This window comes from Colobus angolensis, unplaced genomic scaffold (genome assembly GCF_000951035.1).
Source record: "Colobus angolensis palliatus isolate OR3802 unplaced genomic scaffold, Cang.pa_1.0 Scaffold11, whole genome shotgun sequence".
NCBI lineage: Eukaryota > Metazoa > Chordata > Mammalia > Primates > Cercopithecidae > Colobus > Colobus angolensis.
The window spans coordinates 10,156,507-10,182,660 of record NW_012112030.1 but is presented as its reverse complement, the minus strand read 5'-3'; the positions used below and the strand labels follow the sequence as shown (position 1 = coordinate 10,182,660).

At 36.2% G+C, this 26,154-nt stretch overlaps 1 protein-coding gene across 3 annotated transcripts in view; it reads right to left on the bottom strand.

Moving 5' to 3' along the window:
* The window catches only part of ATF7IP (activating transcription factor 7 interacting protein), a 136,333-nt gene extending 110,722 nt beyond the window's left edge, over positions 1-25,611 (bottom strand). For 2 of the 3 annotated variants that reach the window (XM_011954156.1, XM_011954166.1), the window contains exon 1: positions 25,416-25,611. Coding sequence is in view for 1 of the 3 variants with exons in the window: in XM_011954148.1 (XP_011809538.1) it covers positions 6,849-6,865 (17 nt within the window). In the remaining 2 variants the exon portion in view is untranslated. Of the gene's footprint in view, positions 1-6,848; positions 7,186-25,415 lie in introns of those variants that run through there. The other variant, XM_011954148.1, reaches the window with a different exon arrangement.
* Positions 25,612-26,154: the final 543 nt, after the last annotated feature.

Here is a 26,154-nt window from a genome sequence, read left to right as displayed (position 1 = left end):
CCCTGAGGGAGAGCAAAGATCTTATATGCTAAGCATCAAACAGTACCTGGCAAATAACAGGTGCATAATAAATAGCTGTTAAATTTGTTGAGTAATTGATCAATTCACAGTCTGTTTTAGTTTTCACTCTACCATGCTGCCTTTGCACAAGTAAGAATTCTTATTTTGTCCCCTTTAGACTCTTCAAAGTCTTCACTTGGAGATTCTAAACACCCTGCTCTCTGACATTTTTCCTGTAAATCAGCCAGGCCCCTAAAAACGCCCTCTCCCTAAAGATCCGTTTCCAAACTACCCAGTAGACCAGATTTCTACCAACCCCATTCTTCCTGAAATAATGATTTTTAAAAGAAAAAAACAAAGATCTGTGCTAAAGGGAACCTTGTGAAACAAATGCAACCAATATTTAATTTGTGCTACACTTCACTAGTCGCTTTATATTTGTTATCCTCATTTAAACCCCAATATTAGTTCTTTATGATAAACATTATTCCCATTTTAAAAACAAGAAAAATTGAGGTTCTGAAAATAAGTAACTTGCCTCATTCCATAAAAATACCTAAGACTTGGCCAGGCATGGTGGCTCACACCTGTAATCTCAGAACTTTTGGAGGCCGAGGCAGGCGGATCACTTGAGGTCAGGAGTTCGAGACCAGCCTGGCCAACATGGTGAAACCCTGTCTCTACTAAAAATACAAAATTAGCCGGGCATGGTGGCGCACGCCTATAATCCCAGCTACTTAGGAAGCTGAGGCAGAAGAACTGCTTGAATCCGGGAGGCGGAGGTTGCAGTGAGCTGAGATTGCACCATTGCACTCCAGCTTGGGCAACAAGAGCGAAACTCTGTCTCAAAACAAACAAAATACCTAAGACTTATTGAACACATAATCATAAATAGGTACTGTACTTTGAACACTATATATCCATTTTTCATATAACCTATAACTAATGAGAGGAAGAACATGGATTCACCCTGACTCTGCTTGACTCAAAATTGGTGTTCTTCCAACGACTCCTCTCAATTAATGATCAGGGATAACACAAAGAGGTTAAATATTCATCCAAAACTACATAATTACTTAATAACAGTATCAGAGCAGAAATAATCTTTTCCTAACTTCTATACTAACGTTTTCCATTATGTATGCCATGGCACAGGTACTTCTATATTCAACAAAGGGATATACTAGGTCAGATAGTTCTACTGGCAGTTGGCTAGCTGCATCTGGCTTACTTCAGAAGGAAAGACAGATTCCCTCAGGCAGATGCAGAAGCAACTCCTCAGACCTCCCTCCAGTGTTAAGGCCCCTCTTTCATTAAACTGATGAAGATTTACTAAATCAATTTGTGCTGTTTTCACAATTTCCATATTCACATATTAATGAATAATAACAGACAGTTACAAATCATCAACAGAGAACTCTTTGTGAGGGTTCTAAACTGGGCAATTAAAAAAACAATCACTTATTTGAATAGACATTAGGCTTTCTCCCAAATCACTTTCTCTTTTCAAAGTGTGAAGAACACTAAAGCAGGGGAGTCACTGTTACCTGTGCAAGTTAATCACTTTTTCAATTTTCTCTAAAGTTGAACTCTAACTAGAAAACATTTTCCAAAAAGGCGTAACAGTCTTTTAGCTATTCCTTAGCGTTACCAATGTTGTGGTATTGTTTGAATGTTAACAAGCTGGCTTTCCTCTGGGAAATGTGGAATTCAAATTTAAGTCAGATAAAGATTATAAATTATCATGTTTCATGCATCATCAAGGTAGTCTTCACATAGCCACTCTAAATGTTAAATTAATAAATGTAAACAGAAGTTTTCAAAAAAATAAAGTTTGTAATGGCCTAACAGCCATTATCTAATCTAGTGTACAGTCAAGAAAACGTTCTATTAGGACATTTACTCATTATTTTAAGTGATAAAACTTCTTAGGTCAACTAATTTGAGCAAAAATCTTTTATAAAATGTTATTTCATTTACCTGTTCAGTAAACCGCATAGCTTGAATACACTTTAACTTTTTCTTATTCAGTATCACCAATAAGAACATCAAGTTGATAGTGATGTCCTTTAACACAGTGATAACATTTAAAGAAAACAGAACTGATTATCACATAAAAGATCTCAAGATACTTATGTTTCTAATTAGTATTTCTTTAATCTCTTCACTTTCAATCAATTGTTACTTGTTGTTATGTCATTGGATCTCCTTCATTTGGCTCCCATGGCACTCTATAACAAATTAGGACAAAGTGAAAGGTTACAAAAGGTGCCACATCTTCTAAAGAGTAAACTGAATTTATATATTCTAAGTCTCTCCTACTAAGTAAAATAGGCTACATTTTACTTATGTTTACCTTCTTTTGGGTTAGAAGTTGTATTTTAGATATTTAAGGCTGCCAATAACCTATCAAATATGTAGGATAGATATTTAAAAGGAACTGTTTTCCAAGGCCACACGGGTAATGTGATTCAGTGAAGAGGACCAGAGGTGGGCAAGAGGAGGCCCTATCTAAAGGAGACAGTATCTATACTCAATTATATAGATTGCTATTCTCAAGCAAAAATGTTGTTTGCTTTTCAAGAGGCAAGACACCTAGATTTTTAGGTAAAATCTGACAACTTTAAATGTTAACAATTAGAGAAATGGGCTAGTGGCTAAAGAATAAAAACAAGAATAAAAGTGTTTGCTGGTTGCCAGTCTGCAGCTCTGAAAACGAATTTTTTTGAAAGAGAAATTCCTGTTTTTATGATTCTCATTTGTACTGAAACACAGGAAACTCTAGGCCATGAATTCAAGTCATGTTTTTAGATAAGTTATTTTCTCACAGTATATTTGAAGAACTCAGCCAGACTATACCCAAAACATTTCTCCTACTCCTCTAAATTCTGTAATGTCAACATTCTATATTGGCTTTACTTAATAAATACATCTGCTATATCCATACACAACAAAGGATGGCTAATTTATGCTAACAGAGTAGGTCCCAGTACTACAAAAATGAATATATAACATTACTAAGTGGATATAGTGTTACTTAGCACTTCTTGCTTCTGAGCATGAGTTATATAAGAAATTTCTCATCGTTTTAAAATATACACTGATCCAATCACACTTGAAAAGGTATATGACACTTGAGAGGCAAATAAACTGAAATGCATTTGGATATTACTGAGAAAATTAGTATGCAAGATTTTTGCAGAGCATTTCAAGATACTATTCTGAAACATTATGTAAATTGATTCTCAGCATATGCTTGCCAAATAGATAGGAATTTCCCCCATTTTATAGATGAAGAAATGAGAATCAAAAAATGGAATGAACGTAGGGCATGATGTCTCATGCCTGTAATCCCGGCACTTTAGGAAGCTGAGGTGGTCAGATCACTTGAGGCCAGGAGTTCAACATCAGCCTGGCCAACGTGATAAAACCCCGTCTCTACTAAAAATGTAAAAATTAGCTGGGCAAGGTGGTATATACCTGTAATACCAGCTACTCAGGAGGCTGAGGTACAAGAATTGTTTGAACCCAGGAGGTGGAGGTTGCAGTGAGCTCAGACTGCCACTGTACTCCAGCCTGAGAAACAGAGTGAGATTCTGTCTCCAGTAAAGCAAGAAAGAAGGCTGGGCACAGTGGTTTACGCCTATAATCCCTACACTTTGGGAGGCCAAGGCAGGTGGATCACTTTAGGTCAGGAGTTCGAGATCAGCCTAGCCAACATAGTGAAACCCTGTCTCTACTAAAAATGCAAAAATTAGCCAGGCGTGGTGTGGGCGCCTGTAATCAATCTCAGCTACTGGGGAGGCTGAGGCAGGAAGATCACTTGAACCTGGGAGGTGGAGGTTGCAGTGAGCCAAGATTTCACCACTACATTCCAGCCTCGGCAACAGAATGAGACTGTCTCGACAACAACAACAAAAAAAATTAGCAGGGCACAGTGGCTCACGCCTGTAATCCCAGCAATTTGGGAGGCCAAGGCAGGCAGATCACCTAAGGTCAGGAGTTCAAGACCAGCCTGACCAACATGAAGAAACCTCATCTCTACTAAAAATACAAAAATTAGCCAGGCATGGTGGTGCATGTCTGTAATCCCAGCTACTCAGGAGGCTGAGGCAGGAGAATCGCTTGAACCCGGGAGGCAGAGGTTGCAGTGAGCCGAGGTCGTGCCATCATACTCCAGCCTGGGCAACAAGAGTGAAACTCCGTCTCAAAAAAAAAAGAAAGAAAGAAATGAAAGAAAATGGAATAAGCTTGTCAACGTCAGAAAAAGGTAGGAAAAACAGTATTCAAATGCAGGTTTGGACCCTTGGCCAGTGTCACTACCCTAACATTTCTCTTAGAGGCTTACGTAGATGAAATTGTTTATGAAAAAGAGTAAACAAAAAGGGAGAATTTTAACAAGTGACAAAATAACATCATAAAACTTCAATTATTCAGCTCTCAGATTTAGTATGCCCTCAATTACCCAGCATAATAGCTAACCTGGAATTGGGAACATAAAATTTGAAAACTATCACCAATCCCAAAAGCAATCATCTCAGTAAGGGGTAATTTATGCTTACAGTTGCAAAAATGCAACACAGCAGTGAAAGAATTAGCAATAATATCCTGAGTAACTATAGGGCGTTAGTATTTCCTCATGTGCAAGTAATAATCTTGTAGAGGGCAGGGGTAAATATTACAGTTAGCAATAGAAGGCAAAAAGACTGGGTTATTAAAATTTCCCTAAGATCCCACTCAAGACCAGCATAAACTGCTCAGTAATTTCAACATGTACAGTTTTTCTAGCTTATATAAAATGTTTTGAAATACATGTATTTTTAAACACTAGAGTCTCCTCCCCTCCCACTCTCACCACCAAGATAGTGAGCTGTTATTACTATTAAAAGGCATGAAAATAAAAATGATTAAGGTCACAGCACATTCACTTTTCTATGTCATACTCACTCCAAGGATAACCTTGCTGGAAGGAATGATGAATAGAATCCCTCAAACACACTAAAATGTTTTTCTTTTTCTTTTTAAGGGACAGTTCATATGACTGAATGATTTACATAAATTAGTGTTCAAATTATGAGAATCGACTACGTCATATAAGACAGTCCTAAAGATTTTGCAGTGTAGTGACTAAAGTGAAACAAAAATGCTAAAGCTATTGATGAAACTGAGATAAATACTGATCCCAGAACACATTTTAAGCCACTAAATAAATGGACATTGATTCAGTTAGGAAAAACAATTATTTTGTTTAAAAAAAAGTAACGAAAACAAATATAAACACAAGGCTGTGACAAGGCAACAATTTTAAACTGTTAAGTCATGTACATATAGATCTTATATTCCATCTTCATGAACATCAAAAAACAGCATAAAGAAGATACATTTTAGAATAATTTTCAAACTGAATTCCACAGTGCCTTAAGAGGCCAAGGTTCTACAAATAAGTGAACTAGATCTGGATCTAATATAAAATTGTAATTGTCAGATATGATCTCGTTTCAAAGTTTTGTTTATCTTAATAGCAAAATGATTCTCATTTTACTAAATACACATGGCATATGAATAAGTTTACAATATAAAATAAGTACATAACAATAAAATATTACATGTGTCCTTTTGTTTCTTAAGCCTTGCAGAATTAAGCAGAAACCATAAGTATCCCTCTTATATACTGGAATCCTCCCTAAGAGTTTAACCTGAAAAAAGTTTCTGTTTTTAGAAAGCTGCTCTACTCAGAAATTTAGAACTTACTGCTCTATGTCATATAAGTCAGGGATATATTCTTAATACTCTACGGACAAAACCAGGAGTATATTATACCTGCTAAAAAAGATTTTAATAGGTACTGCAATTTAAGTATTGCTGCTTAAAGTATGCTTTTTTTTTCCTGCTATCTGAAATACTACGTGAATAAGAATTTCATTCTCCCATCTTTCTGGGTAACCACAGACTTACAATATCTCAATAAACATTTCTACTCCAGAACAATGTTAAGAAAGCTTTTTAAATTTTTTTAAATCAAATTTACAAAATCATTGAGCTATATTTCTTTTAAATATACTACAGGTTTAAATTAAGACTAAAATGAACATAATAACATCACTTAATTAACTAAAACAACTGAGTACTTCAGCTCTGATGGAATTTGAATACATTAGATATATTTTTTAAGAAGAGGTATCCATGACTAGATGTGAATTTATTTCTAAATTCAAAATCTGAATCTGAATGCCAACCTAAGCAAAAAGTAATTTGAACAAAGAAGCAAAGCAGCATTAAAAATGTCTAAGAGTTGGATACTGGGAGGAGGCAGCATGATGAGAAAGAATTGGAACTCATAATGCCAAAAAAAGATTTTGGACAGTATTAAAAAATTTTTTTCATGCTTTATATAATTACCCTTCTTCCCAAAAAGCTTCCACACAATACCTCACAAAAACCTAGAAATATTGTAGTCTTTGTGCAAAACAAGGCTTATTTATGGATCCTTTAAAAAAAATCTATTCGGATAATATATTGTTTTAATTTCTACAAATAAATACCAAACACACTAAAAAAGACTACACAAAAGGAATATTACATTAATTAGGGCCAGAAAAGCACTACTGTGGTGATCAAATGTTCTGGCAATGACAGAACATAAAATGGTGAGAAATTACAAGAATTTAACCTTTGACCCCACCATGCTATGTACTGTTTCCATAATAAAGGCTTAAAGGTTCTACCAAACATTTCAACTTTTTAAAAACCAAGTTCTAAGTTCACCCTTCTAAGTAAACTCAGTTAAATTCCTTTTTTAAAAAGAAAAAAATGAGAATGTTTAAAGATAAAGAGTAATTGGTTCTTACCTCTGGTCCTGATGCATGTGACAAGTCTCCTCACTGGCATACTTGCTGCCTAAGCAGCTACAAAGACTAGGTTAGCAGCCATTTTGAGACAGCTGCACAGTCTCAGTTGCACAAAAGTGTAATTAAGATGGCTGCAATGTGCACTCAAGAACTCACACAGTGAAAACTCAGCTATGTAACAAACAAAGCCCCTCCCACTTTGTCAGCCTGCAGGAAACTGAACATAGACAACAGCCAGTGCATATACTGCAACAAACAATGCAGCTACACAGGACACAGAAAAAGAAAACAGAAGGCAGCAAGCCAGTTTTGTAACATAATGCCTGTGAATCCCGTCTTGCAATACAGACTTTGGGCAAATCCAGATCCCAAACAACTTGAAATCCATGCCACATATTAGCAGTTACAGAGATAGAGCCAAATCACACAGAGCAAACATCAGGGAATTCGCTTGAAAGAAAGCCTCCATTTCAGTCCAGAAAAAAAAAAAAAAAAAGTTAAACCTTGCTCAAGGCCTTTTTTTGTTTTTTGTTTTTTTTTCACCTTTTATAGTTTTATCATGAAAAGAATTTCAATTTTATAATTTCTAGAAAAGTGTTTAAATCCTGAAAATGGCTTGATTGATCAAGTTAATTTCAATTTATAGAAGGCTAAAGATTTTCTCCACAGAATCTAAGCCCCAAAGTGCTCAAATCTAGCAGAACAGTTAAAGCCTACAATTAAATTTTTGAACCTTGACAACAGGGTCTCTAGAAGATGGCAAAAAGCTTATTTTGAGTAATTTACCATAGATATAAAAACAACTTCTTCTCTTCAGTAGTACAAATGGTCACAAACATTAACATCCCCAGGTGAGTGTTTAGTCCCAGGGCAAATTACATTTCCTGCCCTGACACAGACCTCCCAACATTTTGATGTGAGTAAAAAGCAAATAAAAACAGCAAATAAAAACAAAGAATTATAGATTCTTTCTGATGGAAAGAAGGGAATTTTAAAAAAAGGTAAAAACTCAGTCTAATAATAGGTATTATTAGGAAGACAAATTTGAGATCCAACAAATGTGGGTTGGCAGAAACACATCAATCAAAGAGAAGGGAAGGACAAAAGCACAGAGAGAACCTGTTCACATCAGCGATAGAATCCACGTTTTCTTTCTCTTCCTCAGTCTACCTTCCTAAAATTTAGCTAACCTGTGTATTTTGTCTCTATCCATCACTAAATATAGGTATTTACTAAAACGTTTTAAGGGTATAGGGGGGTAATAGGGATATAGCTAAAGCGAGATTGGCCCTATCACTTGACAATGGTTCAAGCTGAGCAATGGGCACACAGAATTCATTATCTCACTCTATTTCAGCATATATTTGAAATTTTCCATAATAAAAGTTTTTTAAATTACTTATCTTTAAAAGGTCCTTATGTATTTTCCATGAGGCAAAATGAATAATGTAACAACTGCTTTAAGTATATCAGAAAAAAAAAAAAGTTATACTTGATGCAAGTCATATTAATTCTTCAAAAATATAACTGTGATTCTTAAGCAAAGACTTCATTAAAAGCAAGACTTAGGCCAAGCACGGTGGCTCACGCCTATAATCCCAATACTCTGGGAGGCTGAGGAGGAAGGCTCTCCTAAAGCCAGGAGTTTGAGACCTGCCTGGCAACAAAGCGAGATCTCTGTCTCTACAAAAAAAAAATTTTTTAAACATTAACAGGTGTGGTGATATGAACCTATAGCTCCAGCTACTCAGGAGGCTGATGCAGGAAGATCACTTGAGCTCAGAAGTTCAAGGCTACAGTGAACTTAACCACTGAACTCCATCCAGTCTGGTCAACAAAGCCAGATTCTGTCTCAAAAAATAAATAAATAAATAATATAATTAAAAACAAAAGCAAGATTTGGTAAACTGAAAAGGGCTGGAACAGAACTGATATTACTGTAAGCACTGGAATCTATGTTTAATTGGGGGGCGGGGAAAGAAGGTACAAATAGCCAAAATATTCAGAGCTGTCTAATGAACCCTTTCTTACATTCTGGAATGTAAGAAATTGTTTTTAGGAAGTCTGATCCACAAAGATTTAAATTACGGAACACACTGTTAAAGCCTTCAAGCCTCCCTTCTCTTGTCAAATACTTTTCCAATGTAAATCCTTACTACTTTTTTCTTAGTCTAAACATAGTCTACCAACAGAAAGCTGCGGCTACTAATAATACAGGTTGGACATCCCTAATCTGAAAATCCAAAATTCTCCAATAAGACTAAAATTTCACAAAACTGATACAAGCAGAAATGCAACCTAGACAACACTTAGTACCAGCTGACAGAGCTTCATCCATCCCTTCACACATTGGTTCTGTTTCTGTGTCTGATGAAACAGTTTAGAAAAGGAAAATAATTAGGCTGTTTTTCAGATAAAACAGTGTCGAGGCCAAAATCTTTATCCCAAAGAAACTATCCTATTACAGTTTACTTGATATATCCTCTACATGATTCAACCTATATTACCCTATCACTGACAATTCTTTACTTACTCTCTCCTTACTATGCACATCCCCAAACCAGGTATCATTACTCTCTCAATATCTTTTACGCATATCATCATCATACTTACCACATTTCATTACTTGTATCTTTATGCAAATAATCTTTATATAAGGATATAAATCACATCTTAATTCATTTTCCATTCTCTTCCATAGGATAAAACACAATTATTTGCTCAATAAATAGTGAGCTAAAATTCTCAGTGTTTTTGTTTCTACCACAAAAACCTCAAAAGAACCTTCATTTTTAGGATCCCAACTCCTACTTTCTAAGAAGAAGTCAACTAATATGTCTACTAAGATTTTAGTCTTGGCCTAAAAACATCTGCACTTCAGAATCCAAGATGGAAAAACAACTTTTGTAGGGCACTTCTCAGGAACTACATAGGAGCTACTATGTGCTTATGATAGATGACTCTGAGAAAATCTACAGGAAACATAAGTGATTTAAGTTTTATTAATATTACTAAAAAAGCAGGATTCAGCTTGATTGTATAATGTCACAGATTATAAGAAATTTGTTTTATATAGGGCCATTTGTAAGGAGACCAATCGTTGTTTATTTATAGAAGCATAAATACTTGCAACCAATTTCTAATGTTCAGGAAACAATTCCATGACTATCTAATGTTTAATCTTTTCCTAATTAAAAATCAGCACTTTCACAAGTCTTTTTGTTTTTTCGTTTATTTGTTTGTAGACAGGCTGGAGTGCAGTGGTGCAATCATGGCTCAGCTTACTACAGCCTCAACTTTCTGGGCTCAAGAGACTCTCTCACTTCAGCCTCTGGAGTAACTGGGACCACGGGTGCACACCACCACAACTGGCAAATTTTTTAAATTTTCTGTAGAGATAATGTCTCACTATGTTGCTCAAGCGGCATTCAATTTATTTTTATTTCCCTCTTACAATGACCATGTAAAATAAGAGTGCTACAATCTCAAATTTTATGACCAGTGAATGTAATCATTTGCCAGGAGTCACATAATTAGTAATGAAAGAAAAAAAAACAACTAGAATTAACTCTAGTCAACCATTACATTTTATATATATTATACTATTTGAAAACTTTGCATATGCAAATTATTGAAAACTATAGCATCTAAAGAAAAAGTTTCACTGTATTTGGTTGAGAGGAAATATGTTTTATTTAATTAAGATGCTCTAATTGTAAGTTATTATTAACATTACACATATTAAAATCTAAAAGGCATGTTAGAATGGTATTAAGATGATGACCTAAGAACACCTAATTTCACTCCCTCAAATCCCACTAAAACTACAATAAAGTTTTGTTTTGTTCTTTTTTTTAGGCATAAATCCGAAAAAACAGAGAGAAATAAGAGGTAACAGCCACAAAGATTTGGGAAGCTGAAAAATAAACAGGACCGGCCAGACGTGATGGCTCACTCCTGTAATCCCAACACTTTGGGAGGCCAAAGTGGGCAGACCACTCAAGGCCAGGAGTTCCAGACCAGCCTGACCAAGATGGCAAAACCCCGTCTCTACTAAAATACATAAATCAGCCAGGTGTGGTGGTGCACCTGTAGTCCCAGCTACTCAGGGAGGCTCAGGCACAAGAACTGCTTGAACTTGGGAGGTGGAGGCTGCAGTGATCCAAGATCAAGCTACTGTACTCCAGCCTAGACGACTGAGTGAGACTTGGTCTCAAAAATAAATAAACAAATAAGCAGGACCAGCTGTAACTAACGTAGCAATCCCTAAAACACAATATTCCAAGCTGCAGTGGTAACAAGTTAAGAACCAATCCAATTTACCTGGCAGAAACCTGAAAAATCATAGGAAGTAGAAGAACTAAGTAAGCACCTTTGAAAATCAGAGTGAAGGGACCAGAAAGAAGGATAAAATGGCCAAAATCGTGACTGCTGTTTAAGAAGCAGAAAGATATCTTAGATGCCTTTACCAAACACATTTAACAGTGACTATCTGCTCCTCCCAACCCTAACAAAAGTCTGAAGACAACATCTGCAGTTAAAAATGAGAGTACCTGGCCAGGCACGGTGGCTCTTGCCTGTAATCCCAGCACTTTGGGAGGCCAAGGCAGGTGGATCAACTGAAGTCAGGAGTTCAAGACCAGGCTGGCCAACATGGTGAAACCCCATCTCTACTAAAAATACAGAAATTAGCCAGGCGTGGTGGCACACACTTGTCATCCCAGCTACTCGGGAGGCTGAGACAGGAGAATCCCTTGGTCTAGGAGGCAGAGATTGCAGTGAGCCAAGGTCGTGCCAGTGCACTCCAGCCTGAGCTTGAATGAGATTCTCTCTAGGAAAAAAAAAAACTGAGAGTACTATATAAAAAAGAGAAGGACTAAGTCCTGATTGCAGAGATCCCTACTCCTCTTCATGAATCTCCCAGAGTGTTGGCAATCAGAGCCTATTTCTCTATTTACAAAAATGGAAGACTATTCTCTGGGGGTGTCTGACCAGCACAAGACGTAAGACCTAAGGTCTCTGCAGAACTCTCCCAAAATGGCTCACCCAGATCAGCCTAAAGGGAAGTTTAAAACTGTCTAATTTAGATAAGGCAATCAACTTTTTAATCTTCCACATCACATTATGCAGCTAGCTAAGGAAGGCAATTGAGAAAAGTTTCCAACATGAGAGAAACCAAAGGAAAACGAAAACAAAAAAAATACATGAAGCAATAGACTATGCAGGAATAAGAAAACTTCCAAAAAAATTAATATAACAGACAAGATGTTACATTCTTGAGTGAAGAACAGAATGCTACAGATAAGGAATGAAAATTAAGAACATGATAGAAAAAAATGAAAAACTCAATAGAAGGACAGGATAATAAAGCTGAAGAAACCAACCTTAGCAAAAAGGCAAAATTGTAAATCAGAAGAAAAGATACAATTGGAGTATCCATTAAAAAATTCAAATTGGAATGACACACACACACACACACACACACACACAAAGACATCACCAATGAAATCATTTAGAAAACTTTCCAGAGTTGAAGGGCAAGAATTTCCAGACCAAAAGAGCCCAAAGTATGCCAGCAGACCATAATAAACAGATCCACACAAGGGCACCTTCCATTGAAATGCCGTAAGACTAAAGACTAATAATCAATTCTATAAGCTTCCACTGAGAGGAGAAATCAGAAATCAGAATGGCTTCAGATTTCTCAGTGGTGATAATAGTAGGAAGAAAATAATGGAGCAGTGTCTTTAAAATTCTGAAGGAAAAGAATTTCAACCTAGAATTCTATACCCAGCCAAACTATCAATCAAGCATGAAAATATAGAATGACATTTTTCAAACATGCATTGTCTTTAAAACCTGTATCTCCCATGCACCCTTTCTCAAAAAGCTACCGGAGAATGTGTAGCTTTCTACCAGCAGGGAAAATTCTAAGAATTCTCCTGCCAAGGACAGAGTAAGTCGATAAAAAGACATAGCATTTAGAAAACAAGGGTTCTAGAAGACAGGTAAGGAAATCTTCACTAATGGTTGTATTAGTCCATTCTTGCATTGCTATAAAGAAATACTTGAAAATGGGTAACTTATTAAGAAATAAAGTTTAATTGGCTCACAGTTTTGCTGGCTGTATAGGAAGTACAGTGGTATCTGCTTGGGTTCTCGGGGTGAGGGCTCAGGAAATTTACAAACATGATGGAAGGCAAAGGGGGAGCATGCACATTACATGGCAGAAGCAAGAACAAGAGAAAGAAAAGAGGTGCTACACACTATTTAAATGACCTAATCTCACAAGAACTCAGTCACTATTGCGGAGGACAGTACCAAGGGGGATGGTGCTAAACGATTCATGAAAAATCCACCCCATGACCCAATTATCTCCCACCAAGCCCCACCTCCAACATAGAGGATTACGATTTAACATTAGATTTGGGTAGGGATACGGATCCAAACTGTATCAATGGTGAATAAAATTATACAGATGACAGTTATATACAAGATAAAGTGAGCAACTAGGCCACAGGAGCAGTGACACTCAAGAACTAAACATGAGTCAAGATTTTTGCTGTCACTGTACCTGAGGAAATGTGTCTTATAAATTAAGTCTTTTAAATAAACATCAAAAGATTATTAGTAACTGTACCAAATCGTCTTAACTATTACTATTTACATGGAAGAGACTCATAAATGCAGGCATCCTGGTATAAAGCTGACATCATGAATCAACAACTGTCATAACTGTATCAAGGGAATGGGTCATGATTTTCACGGTTAGGTTGTACAGACCAGTCAATTCTGTGTAAGTAGGTTGCTTAACACAAGATCAAAAAAACAAGAATTACCTAAGACTAAATGAATGATTTAATTGTGGTTAATATTTTATTTTAAATGGTCATAAGAGAAGAATACTTTCTTCTCAATCTATCTCTAACCTCCAACTTAAGGTGTACTTTATAGAAATAGTAATATCTTTCCCCCTCAGAGATCAGGGGGAAAAATATCCTGTGAAAGGTTTTAACATAGGTTATAAGCTAAAGCAGCCACCAAAAACATTTTATGAATGATTCTGTAGAAAAATACTGAATATAGGGCCGGGTATGGAGGCTCACACCTGTAATCCCAGCACTTTGGGAGGCCGAGGTAGGCAGATCACCTGAGGTCAAGCTGGAGACCGGCCTGGCCAACATGGCGAAACCCTGTCTCTACTAAAAATACAAAAATTAGCTGGATGTGGTGGCATGTGCCTTTAATCCCAGCCACTCGGGAGGCTGATGCAGGAGAATCGCTTGAACCCTGAAGGCGGATGTTGCGACGCGCCAAGTTCGTGCCACCACACTCCAGCGTGGGCGACACAGCAAGATTTCATTTCAAAAAAAAAGAAAATGAAAAATACAGAATATGTTGTTCAGCCTTGTCCAGAGACTGCTTAGAACAACTATTAAATATTGTATGAAGTATCATAACTCAATCTTTTTACTTTTTATGACTCAGTTTACATAGTTTCAATAAGAATCTGTTCTCCTTCCTACCAGTATAAAATTGGGTAAGTCAGACCAGGCACGGTGGCTTATGCCTGTAATCCCAGCACTTTGGGAGGCTGAGGCAGGTAGATCACCTGAGGTGATCCTCTTGAGGTCAGGAGTTCGAGACCAGCCTGACCAACATGGTGAAACCCCATCTCTACTAAAAATAGAAAAATAAGCTTGGTGTGGTGGTGGGCGCCTGTAATCCCAGCTACTCGGGAGGCTGAAGCAGGAGAATCACTTGAACCCGGGAGGCAAAGATTGGAGTGAGTCGAGATTGCGCCACTGCACTCCAATGTGGGTGACAGAGCGAGACTCTGTCTCAAAAAAAAAAAAAAAAGTTGGATAAATCAAATTTGTAACCATAGCCACACTGGAAATGTGAAATTTAAAAATGAATTTCAGGCTGGGCTCAGTGGCTCACGTCTATAAGCAGAGCACTTTGGGAGGCCGAAGCGGGCAGATCACTTGAGGTCAGGAGTTCGAGACTAGCCTGGCCAACATGGTGAAACTCCATCTTTACTAAAAATACACAAATTAGCAGGGCATGATGGTGCATGCCTGTAATCCCAGCTACTCGGGAGGCTGAAGCACAAGAATTGCCTGAGTCTGGGAGGTAGAGGTTGCAGTGAGACAAGATCATGACACTGTATTCCAGCCTGGGCAACAGAGCAAGACACTGTCTCAAAAAAACAAACAAATAAATAAATAAACACAAATTTCCTTTAATTAGGTATGACAGGGAACAAAAAATGCATCTTTTTTTCTTTTTTTTTTAGATGGAGTCTTATTCTGTCGCCCAGGCTGGAGCGCAGTGGTGCAATCTTGGCTCACTACAAACTCTGCCTTCCAGATTCAAATGATTCTCCTGCCTCAGCCTCTCAAGGACTGCATCTTAAATACAGAAATCATGCCTAATAAATCTTCACAAAAAATCAATTTAGTATCTCTTCTATAGCTTCTAGATTCCAAGCTTTGAAGGGAATAAAGAATAGTATTTCCCAAAAAACCTGGAATACTGACAAATGTGGGAATCTCAGAAAACTCCAAGATACCCTACAATTATAGGTACTGTGGATGAAAGCTCATTGAGATAAGTCAGATGACTCGGTTCCTGATAGTGGAGACAAGCTAATAAATAAGTCAATTGTAGTACTTCACAAAACATCCATACAGAGGTTAACTCTTCATATCAAATGGACATAGTTTTGTTAAGCACACAATAGGGATGTCTTACTGTATTATAGGTCAACACCTCAATAGACATATGTGAATCAGAAAATCATTTAACAAACTTTATGGCCAAATCTGTGCCTTAAGAGGTTGCAGCTTGATTTCAAGGAAGGGCTATGGATGAAAAATGATACTTGGTATCAATTTTGAGTGAACATGTCCAGCAGATTTTTTAAAAGGAGAGCAAGGAGTAATTCTATGTGGATTTAGTGCCCAAAATGTCTTCATCCCTAACTTTGCCAATGATGAACACTGCCAAACCTTGCAGATCTGACAATTAATGTGAGAAAATCGCTGCTTTTTCACCAGGAAGATGTTTACTGTAAATTTAGTGAATTTAGTAATCTTGTGGGTTTTCTTCCTTTAAATATCCATTTGTTTTTTAATGAGTCAGTCCTAAAACTGGTCTCCATCACAAACCTTTACAAGTAAACTACTTTCCTAAATGCTTATTTACCTTACTAGTGAGTGGTATTATGAAACCCACCTTTCCAAGTTACTTTTTAAATGCATTTAAATTCTAGCTCCAGAAATCAAGAATATTATTTTCTATACATCTCCCTGCATTGCAAGGCTCCCTGAACATAGCTGCTTCTTAATAAATATTCATGAATGACTAATTGATTCACCAATTGATTAAAACTAGAGATATGTGTGAGGCACAGATGCTAAGCATTTTACATATCTAATCATATTTAACCCTCACAACGCTACCCTGTAGGAGGTAACCCCACATTTTAAAGATAAAGAACACTGAGAGGAGACACTAAGGTCCCAATACAAAACTACTGTTCTTTCCACTTCACTATGTAACTAACTGATTTTAGGAAAATTCTTTGTCTTTTCTTTTGTTCTTATTTTCTTTCTTCATTTATTTATTTACTTTTATCTTTCAACGTTTAGATCATTTAAAGTAAGTTTGGTGGAGGAAGAGGATTATATAAACCTAAAATACAAAATAATATCATTCCATCTTTTCCTCAAACCCTTATTAATTTATATATGCAGGATCTTCACAGTCATATTTTAGAAACTTTTTACTAATAAGCAAGCAAAGGTGCTTCCTTGTTTTCTTAATTTTCTTCTGGTTCTTAATGAATGACATTGAAGATTTTTTTTTCCTAAAACTGATTATTTATAATTTTTCATACATAAAGTGCCTGTCAAATCTTCCCATATGCCAATTTATCATGTGGGTATTTGCCATTTGAGTAAATTACATGTCTGATTTTTTAAAAAGTTCTGACATCTGTGAATAATGAGTTAAATAAAAGAAAATAATTAAAATATCTCATTCCCTTTTTTTCACCTCCACCTAAAATGTAGGAATTTTATTCTTTTGATAAGCAAGTATTTATTGAATATTAAGGGAGGCATGGTAGAAAGCAATCTTATACTTTTAATAGTGGTCTTATCATACCTTAGAATTTGTCTTAAAAAATTGTCAGATATATCAATAAGATATGATTCCTAATCCCAGGAAGCTTATAAAGTACTACACAAATAACTATAAACATAAAAGTAGAAAGGAATAAATGCCTCTAAATATATATATAAAGTAAAGCAAAGAGAAATTAGAGAATTTCCAGCTGAGAGTAACGACATGCTTTATTAGGCATATTATGTGGGTGCCATGGCAACTACGACTTTTATTCACAAAAACCAAGGATATGTATCACAGAGTTATTAAGAGTTCTCCTAACACACTACCTTTCTTTCTGGCCTCTGAGATTTTGAACATACTATTTATTCCCTTTACTAGTATTATCTAATTCATCGTTTAAAATACAACTCCCGTAAAATCTCCTTGATATCCTTCCAACACTCTCACCACTTTCTGTACCCTATAAAAATATCTATTGTTTTACTTGTCATATTCCATAGAAAGCTACTTTTAACTACTTATTAATCAGTTAAGTTTTGCCTATATGCAGAGAATTTACAACAACGATCTTTTTACCAGTGTATATTACAATGCCCTTAGAAGTCACATTTTTGGCCAGGCACAGTGGCTCACACCTGTAATCCCAACATTTTGGGAGGCCAAGAGGAGAGGATTGCTTGAGCATAGGGGTTCAAGACCAGACGGAGCAACATGGCAAGACCCCCATCTCCACAAAAAAAAAAAAAATTATAAAATTAGCTGGGCATGGTGGCATGTGCCTGTAGTCCAAGCTACCTAGGAGGCTGAGTTAGGAGGATCCCTTGAGCCCAGGAGGTCAAGGTTACAGTGAGCCATGATCACACCACTGCGCTCCAGCCTGGCTGACAGAGTGAGACCCTAGTCTCAATTAAAAAAAAAAAAAAAAAAAGTCGCATTTTCCATCACAGAAAAGGTATATTTTATACATACAGTTATAAACAGAGAAAAAATAATCTGGATAAAATAATGCAAACATAAACTATTCAAACATTTGTCACTCAATTCATCTACAGTCCTTTTGAATTAAGCAAGTTAACCTGTAAAGTTCAAAAATACTACACTGAGTTTTAAAAATTAGGAATTCCAAATCTTGCAAAACTAATCATAATTTAATGTTTTCAGTAGCAAGCAGAGAGGAGAAGAATTCTATCAAATATAAATATTTATAATAACTGGGACCCCAGTCACAAATCATGAACACAAAACCCTCAAAATACAATTTCAATGGAAGATATACAGAGTTACACTATAACGGAACCTAAATCTTAAAACAGAGAAATAGTTTTCAGTATCAAATTATGAAGTACTTTGAAACCACTTCTCCCAATTCCTTATATAGCAGAAAATGCTATTCATTAATATCCATTTCTCTTTTATAACATTCTCTAGTTTTAGCTAAGTATATGATTATCCAGCTAGATATATTTCCCAGACTTCCTTTCCCAGCTAAATATGTCCCAATGACTAAATGATCACACATAAACCATGAGTCAAAGTGCTATGTGCCACTTCCATATCATGCTCTCAAAAGAAAGAGTATGCACTCCCATTGTTCTTTCTTCCTTGCCTCTAGCTAGTAGAACTAGAGAGTAATCATGTTTCAGCTAGTGATGGAAGCCATATGTTACAGCAAAATCACTTATCAACTCTAAACAGTCTTACTTTGCATGGTTACATGAGAAAAAAACACTTATCATCTTTAAACAACAGAAATGGAGTCTCCTATACTGTGGCAGCTTAGTTTTCACTCTAATCGAATTCACTTCAGATATTTACCACCTAAAAGGAAATAAAAGAGTTCAAAAGTGGTCCCTCTTTTCCCTTACATGCTTTTTCCTATTTCTTTCTTTTCCTATGACATTCTATCTAATAAGAGTAACATGGCAGATATACATCTAAGGCTCCAAAGCCTTAGCTGGGAATGAGTTGCAGCAGTCAAGTCATTCTTTCCTGTTCCATCAAACTCTCCTGGTCCTCAAAACAGCAGATTCCCTTTCCATCTTTTAGCTTTATCCTTCTACAAAATGGTAGGCAATATCATTGAGAATTACTGAACCAAAGAAAGTTCCTTTTACAGTTTTGACAGTTCTGGGGATAACTATTCTAACATACAAATCAAATTTCTTATTAGAATGTTAAAGTGCCAGGAGTGACGGACACATAATTTCTAGGTACCAAACCAGATAATATTTCCCCCAAGTAGCATAGAGCTATACAAACAACAAAGATAGGGAGAACGGATCATACATAGTAAGACATTATGGCATTACTGCCTCACATCACCATCATACAAGGGGGTCCTCTCTCCTAAACACAGCTAGTTACTACCAGTTATTGGATATAAAAGAACACAAAATGTTTCTTATAATACTCTGAGCAATGGAAAACTACAGACATGAATAAGTGCATATTTCTGATGGTTTAATAAGTCATCTTCATTTCCCAGATTCTCATATTCATATAGGTCAACTATAAAGAATCTCAGGAAGGTAATAACAGTTCCCTTAGGCCTCTGGCATTTTTTTGAAAAGTGGCTGAGGTACCTGAGTCATCCTCTTAAAGATTCTAAAATCCAAATGATCGAAACTTAAAATTGAAAACATTCACACCATATAAACAAGCACTAGCAGCCCTGATCTACCCATTCTTAACTGAAAATGCTCCCCAGCACTCACTCTCTGTCTCCAGTACAAAATGGTTTCCACCACACAAGCTGAAATCGTCGATAAAAAATTTAGTTTTGTTTTCAACAAATTAAAATGCCTGGAGAAGCCCCTGATTTACTCTGTGGATGGCAGGACAATCTGAGAAAGAACATGGTAAACCAACGTTTAAATAGTCTTGGCCTCTCTAATAAAATATAAGGTCAAACATGCAAGAATTTTAAAAGAGAGTTCCACTAAAGGAAATATCTTAATATTTTATATCTAGTTTCTAGATTTATTTTCATAAAGCCAATAATATTTTATCATTAGAGTTCTATATTTCCTTGATTTCTTCTTTTCATGCCTCCACTAATTTACAAGTTTAGTTCAATAAAAATGATATTTTGGCAATAAACTGACTCCTGAATCAATTATTTAAGATAGAAAGTAGAATTACAGCTGAAATACATCCTTATTAATGGAGATAATCTTTTTCAATGCAATCAGCATAAAAAAGAGATTTAATAGAGAATAAACTTATTCTAATAATTAGGGAAACATCCTTATGAGAAAATATAATAATTTAATGATACCAAGGAAATTAAAATAAAATTTTTTTATCTTTATTATGAGATTAAGGTCCACCCTGGCCAGAAAAGGAATAAGGTACCTTTTCAAATTGTCTTTAATAAAAAAGGATTTTGATTTCAAATACTGTACGATACTTTACTTTGCGACTTATTTTTACCATGTCTAACTTCATACTGACACTACTTTTATGTCATCATGTCCTAAGGCAGATTAAAAACAGAAATATAATCTTATATCGTCTCCTAAATCATCCCTACTAAAATTATAGCTGCACCAAGAAAACATCTTCCCGAAAAGTCACAGACACCACAAATTCTCCCAGAGTTCCTAGCAAATAGTACATTTTGGTAGTCTACAGGAAGGGTGTAATACTCATGAATTAAAAAAAAAAAAATAGTATAAGGTTATAAATTCACCCAATGTAAATTTAATGGAATTGTAACCAAAACCATTAGCTAGCTTTTTCTTTTCTTAATTAACCAAATGAACCTAAAGTTCATCTGCAAAAACAGCCAAAATCAGCAAAAAAAATTGTAAAATAGACTTGTGAGTGGGTACTGCATTTTATATAGGACATAGCACTACAAACACATATTTAAATTGTGTACAGTCCTACAGCAAATAAAACAATGCAATAATGCTCTAGGAATAAGGCCCAGATACAGTCATTGTCAATCTCTGTTTAAACTATGTATTATATATTCTTTTGAGGAGCTAATGAAAGCTGTCACTTTTTCCCCAGAAAAATGCACATACGAGGCCAGGAGCAGTGGCTCACACCTGTAATCCCAGCACTTTGGTAGGCCGAGGAAGGCAGACCACCTGAGGTAGGCAGTTCGAGCCAGCCTGACCAACATGGAGAAACCCCGTCTCTACCAAAAATACAAAATTAGCTGGGCGTAGTGGCACATGCCTGTAATTCCAGCTACTCGGGAGGCTGAGGCAGAAGAATCATTTGAGCCTGGGAGGCAGAGGTTGCGATGAGCTGAGATCGTGCCATTACACTCCAGCCTAGGCAACAAGGGTGAAACTCCATCTCGGCGGGGGGAAAAAATGCACATACGCAGACTCACATAAAATGGTGTATATCAAATATCAAGGGATCGGTAGAACCCCTGGAGGCTAATGGACCCCAGGTTAAATATTCCTAGTATATGAATCAGAATTGTTTGCTCAAATCTGGCTCATAAGTTTGCAACCAAACCAATAAGAAATGGATCAAGTCTATGGAAACTAGCTATCTGGAAAAAATGGAAATTAGTAATTTATCTTCACACACAATATGTCAAAATACAGACATGTCCACATAGATGTAAGAGTATTTTTTAAGTTTATTAAAACTTCCAGAAAAAGTTCTAGTAAAAAAATTAACAAAACACACAAACAAGGCTGTGCACCGTGGCTCACACCTCTAATTCTGGCACTGTGGGAGGCCGAGGCAGACGGATCACCTCAGGTCAGCAGTTCAAGACCAGCCTGGCCAACATGGGAAACCCTGTCTCTACTAAAAGCAGGGCGTGGTGATGCACGCCTGTAATCCCAGCTACTTGGGAGGCTGAGGCAGGAGAATCGCTGGAAGCCAGAAGGTGGAGCATTACAGTGAGCCAAAATCACACCACTGCACTCCAGCCTGTGAGACACAGCTAGACTCCACCTCAAAAAACAGTAATAATAAAATAAAATACAATATAAATATATAATTCACCTCACAACAGGTAATATTTTCTAGGCAGACAAGTGCTGTTAAAATCACAAAGGAAAAAGGCAGTGCAGGCTGGACATGGTGGCTCATGCTTGTAATCTCAGCACTTTGCGAGGCTGAGGTGGGAAACTCTCTCGATCCCTGGAGTTCAAGACCAGCCTGGGCAACATAATGAGACTTTGTTTATAAAAAAATAAAATAAAATAAAAAAATTAGCAGGGTGTGATAGCCTTCACGAGTAGTCTCAGTTACTCCAGAGGTAGGAGAATTGCTTGAGCCTGGGAGGTCGAGGCTGCAGTGGCAGAGATCACTGCCACCGCACTTTAGCATGCACAGCAGAGCAAGATCCTATCTCAAAAAAAAAAAAAAAAAAGCAGTACATTTTACAACATAAAAATGCAAAACTTCTTAACATATAAAATCATAAACCATTTAAAAGGTAATTTTAAAATTACTGTGACAAATATTAAAAGCTAAGGACCCCAAAGCCATAGTAAGTAGCTGTTACTAACAAATAAGAAAAACAGTAACACTCACCATAGAAAAATACACAAAAAGCCAAACACCTAACTCACAGAAAATGAAAAAAAATGCACACATAAAACAACAACAAATTCAACTTCATTAGTTATCAAAAATTAATGAGCTACTATTTTTCACCCATAAGATGGTGGTATTGAATATGATAAAAAATGCTTTCCAAAAAAAAGTTTTTATTAATTTTGCTAATTACTTTAAAAGTCCTTTGAAAGTAATTTCAAAGAAATATTCTGAGGTATAGTACAAGAATGTTCACTGTAGCATTATTTTTAATAGAGAAATGAGCAAGCACAACAGGAAACAAAAAATAAAAGGTTTAATAAGTCACAGTACATTCTTCTTAAAGATAATATATAACCATTTAAAAACGTGTTTAAAAAGAATATTTGATCATGTGGGATATTATAATAGAGTATCATGTAACCATGAAACATATTTTAGAAGAATAATGAAATGGGAAGACACTCATAACATTAAAAGAGTAGAAATGAAAGTATGGTACCAATGAAAAACTAATTAATAAATAAACATTCATAGATTGCTCAACCATGGAAAAGTGAAGTCACAAATCACCAATACCTTTAGAGTGGTTATTTCTAAGCATTGTTAATTAATTTTCAACATTTTCCAAATGTTCTATAATGTGTAAGTTTAAAAATATTTAAATACATTTATCACATATGCAAATCCTAATTTAAAGCAAAAATAGTTCTAATTATTTAATAATTCAAATCTGTCTTTTCTAAACTACATACAAAATCTTAAATTTACAAAACCACAAAGATTTCAAATAACTTCAGTAACTTGGTATTCATTCCTGGAGTAATCTAGTCTTAATAGTTATATATGTTGGATATGTGTCAAAATTTTGTGGCATCATAACCACCAAACTAAAATTTTAAAATACACTTGTTATCAACAAAGTACTAATAAACAAATAGTTGGTGTTCAGGCAATTAATTAATCTTATGAAGTTTATATGGTTATATCTGCCTTGTAAGAAACATGATATCAAAATTGTCCCATCAAGAAATGTTCTTCATATTCGAGTATTTTCAAATACCTCTTACTACCTTCAATATTAACCTAAGAAGCAATCATCTGTATATTCAAATGAAAACATACGCTTATATATACCAAAGTATTTCATTTTTCTGGAAATGTAAGGTGTACCATGCCCTAAGATCAAAGTGCTTTTGTTAACCTAAACATTTATGTGTATTTTCTACTCTAAAATGCCTGAAATAGCATGTGGTAGAAAGGGGCTGCTAGGTAACCACCCCAGAAACATAAAAGGGAGAAAATTACACAACTGCCCTCTAAATATACTTTGTGTGTAGAGGACCTTAGAGATTTGACATTAGGTCAAATATTCTGTTGAAGAAAAAAAGAAGAATCTTTCCTAACTCCATTCTATCTCATATGTGACGTCATTTAAAAATCCACCAACCAAAAGTATTACTTTCAATTACATCTAGTTAATATTTACTAATGGCATTTGTTTTTGGCAATAAAAATTTCCCTAAATTAACAGAGATTATAAAGCAAAAGGCACGTCTTCATTTGACAGCAGACTGATTCAAACTTAAAAGAGTTATAACCAACCAAGAAACCAGTTGTTGTATATATGAGCCATAGATGAAGTCTACGGAAAACATTTGCAATTTTTTTTGCCTAGTAAGAAAGAATTTGCACAACGGGAGAATTATAACAAATCTTATATAACTTCCCCCAGATGTGTTACATAAGATTTAACTATAGTTGACACTACCATTTTAAACTAATCAGTAGCATATTTATAATTACCTTCCCTAAAAAAACTATTAATAAAACCAGGAACACACTTACAATTAAAAAATCACACACAGCTGCATCTAACACACGTATACAGTATAGTGTTTAAAAGAAAAAAACAGACTTTTTTTTTATTAATGGTCCACTTTCCTCAAAGAGGCCTCAGGGTAATGGATGTTCTTTCTAGAATTCTTCATCAGAAATATTTACCAAATAAATGTTATAGTATGCATATCATAGCAAACAAAAATGCTAAGAAAATGAGTCAATTTAAAAAGCAACAATTATCTAGCTGAAGCAGTAATGAACAAGTCACCTAAAGAACTTAAAACATGTAAAATTCAAATGCCCAGAAACATACAAACTGATCAAAATTAAAACTTCATTTACTTAGGATCAAATATTTAAAACCAAAATAATCCTCAGATTGCGATTTCATTTTCGATCACACTGTAATTTCTTCCACTATTTCCTTTCCCCCAATAAAGTTGTTTGTTTTGTAAACATTCCACACATCCATGACACAACAGGTAAAAATAGGGTTAAAAATGTATTTGCAAATATGCAGTCCAAATAAATGCACTTCCCGTGAGAACACCACTAGGTGCTGATCTTTACCACCCTAAATATAAACCTCAATCCAGCAATACTTTAAAACTGAAATTATAATCAAGAACCACAAATGACAATCAGTTTCACAGAAAATTAAGTCCACAGCTTCTCAAAAAATCGAAAAAACAGAAGAGCTTGAGGTCGGCCCAAGAGCACAACATTAGAGAAATGTTTTTCTTGAAAAATGTGAGATTTTAAGGGTAACACAAAGAAACCCCTCAAGAACGAGGAAAATTAAATCTAGAACCCAAATGGCGTCCAACAAGAACATTAGATCTTGAAAATGAATATTGCGCTTGCGCAGCCACCGCCCCGCCAGCTGCACAACTGCAGCTAGAGCCCGACCCCGCAAGATCACGTGCTCCCATGCAGCGCCGCCCGCAGCTCCGCAACCGCGCAGGCGCAAACACAACTCCCGCAGCCGCCATAATGCGGTCTTGACTCTTCAGAAATACAATAGTAATTTAAGAAAATGTGGTTTTAACAGCCCCTGGGATTCACATATACCTTTTGGGGCGGAAGCTGAGGGAGGGGGAACCAAGTTCCTTCCTACAGAGCCGTCCCGCGCAGCGGTCCCCGACGTTGCTGCCTCAGCTTTTCGCGCGCTTCAGTCGCCGCGCCGCCGCTGCCACCGTCGCCGCCTCCGCAGATTCAAAAACAAACCCGCTTCTCCCTTGCACGCGCCGGGGCCGTTATGCAAATTATTGTGGGCGGGGCTCCGGGCTCGTGATATGTACCCCGCCCACTGTGCTATCAGCCAATAAGCTCAAGGACTAGCCATTCCCCATGCAAATTCTGGTTTTTTATTTGAATGAGGGAAATTGGCCCCGCCTCCTGCGTGGAAAAGAGAAGGAAGCCCGAAGTGGTGGCGCTGCGTCTCTCAGTTGCAGTGTGAGGTGTGTTCTTTGAGTGGAGCTTCTTCAGTCAATAAGTAGCACTTTGTGAGCGCCCTCTATGAGGCTTAGAAAAGAAAGAAGGAAGGAGGTAGGTGAGAGTTAAAGAGCAGAGGGAAAATTTTTCAAAAAAGCCAGGAGTATGTTGATGTATTCATCATTTATGTTTTAAATGTACTTTGAACTGTATTAATAATGATGGAATGAAAAAAACATTTTTTTTCAGTTGCTCAGTAACAGAGCAAGCACTTTTTAATCATACTCTCTCACTAGAAGTTGTATTCATCCCATTCATTCAGTTTCATGCTGGGAGTCGGCCTTTAATGAATTCCACAGGTTGAGAGATCTGGGTT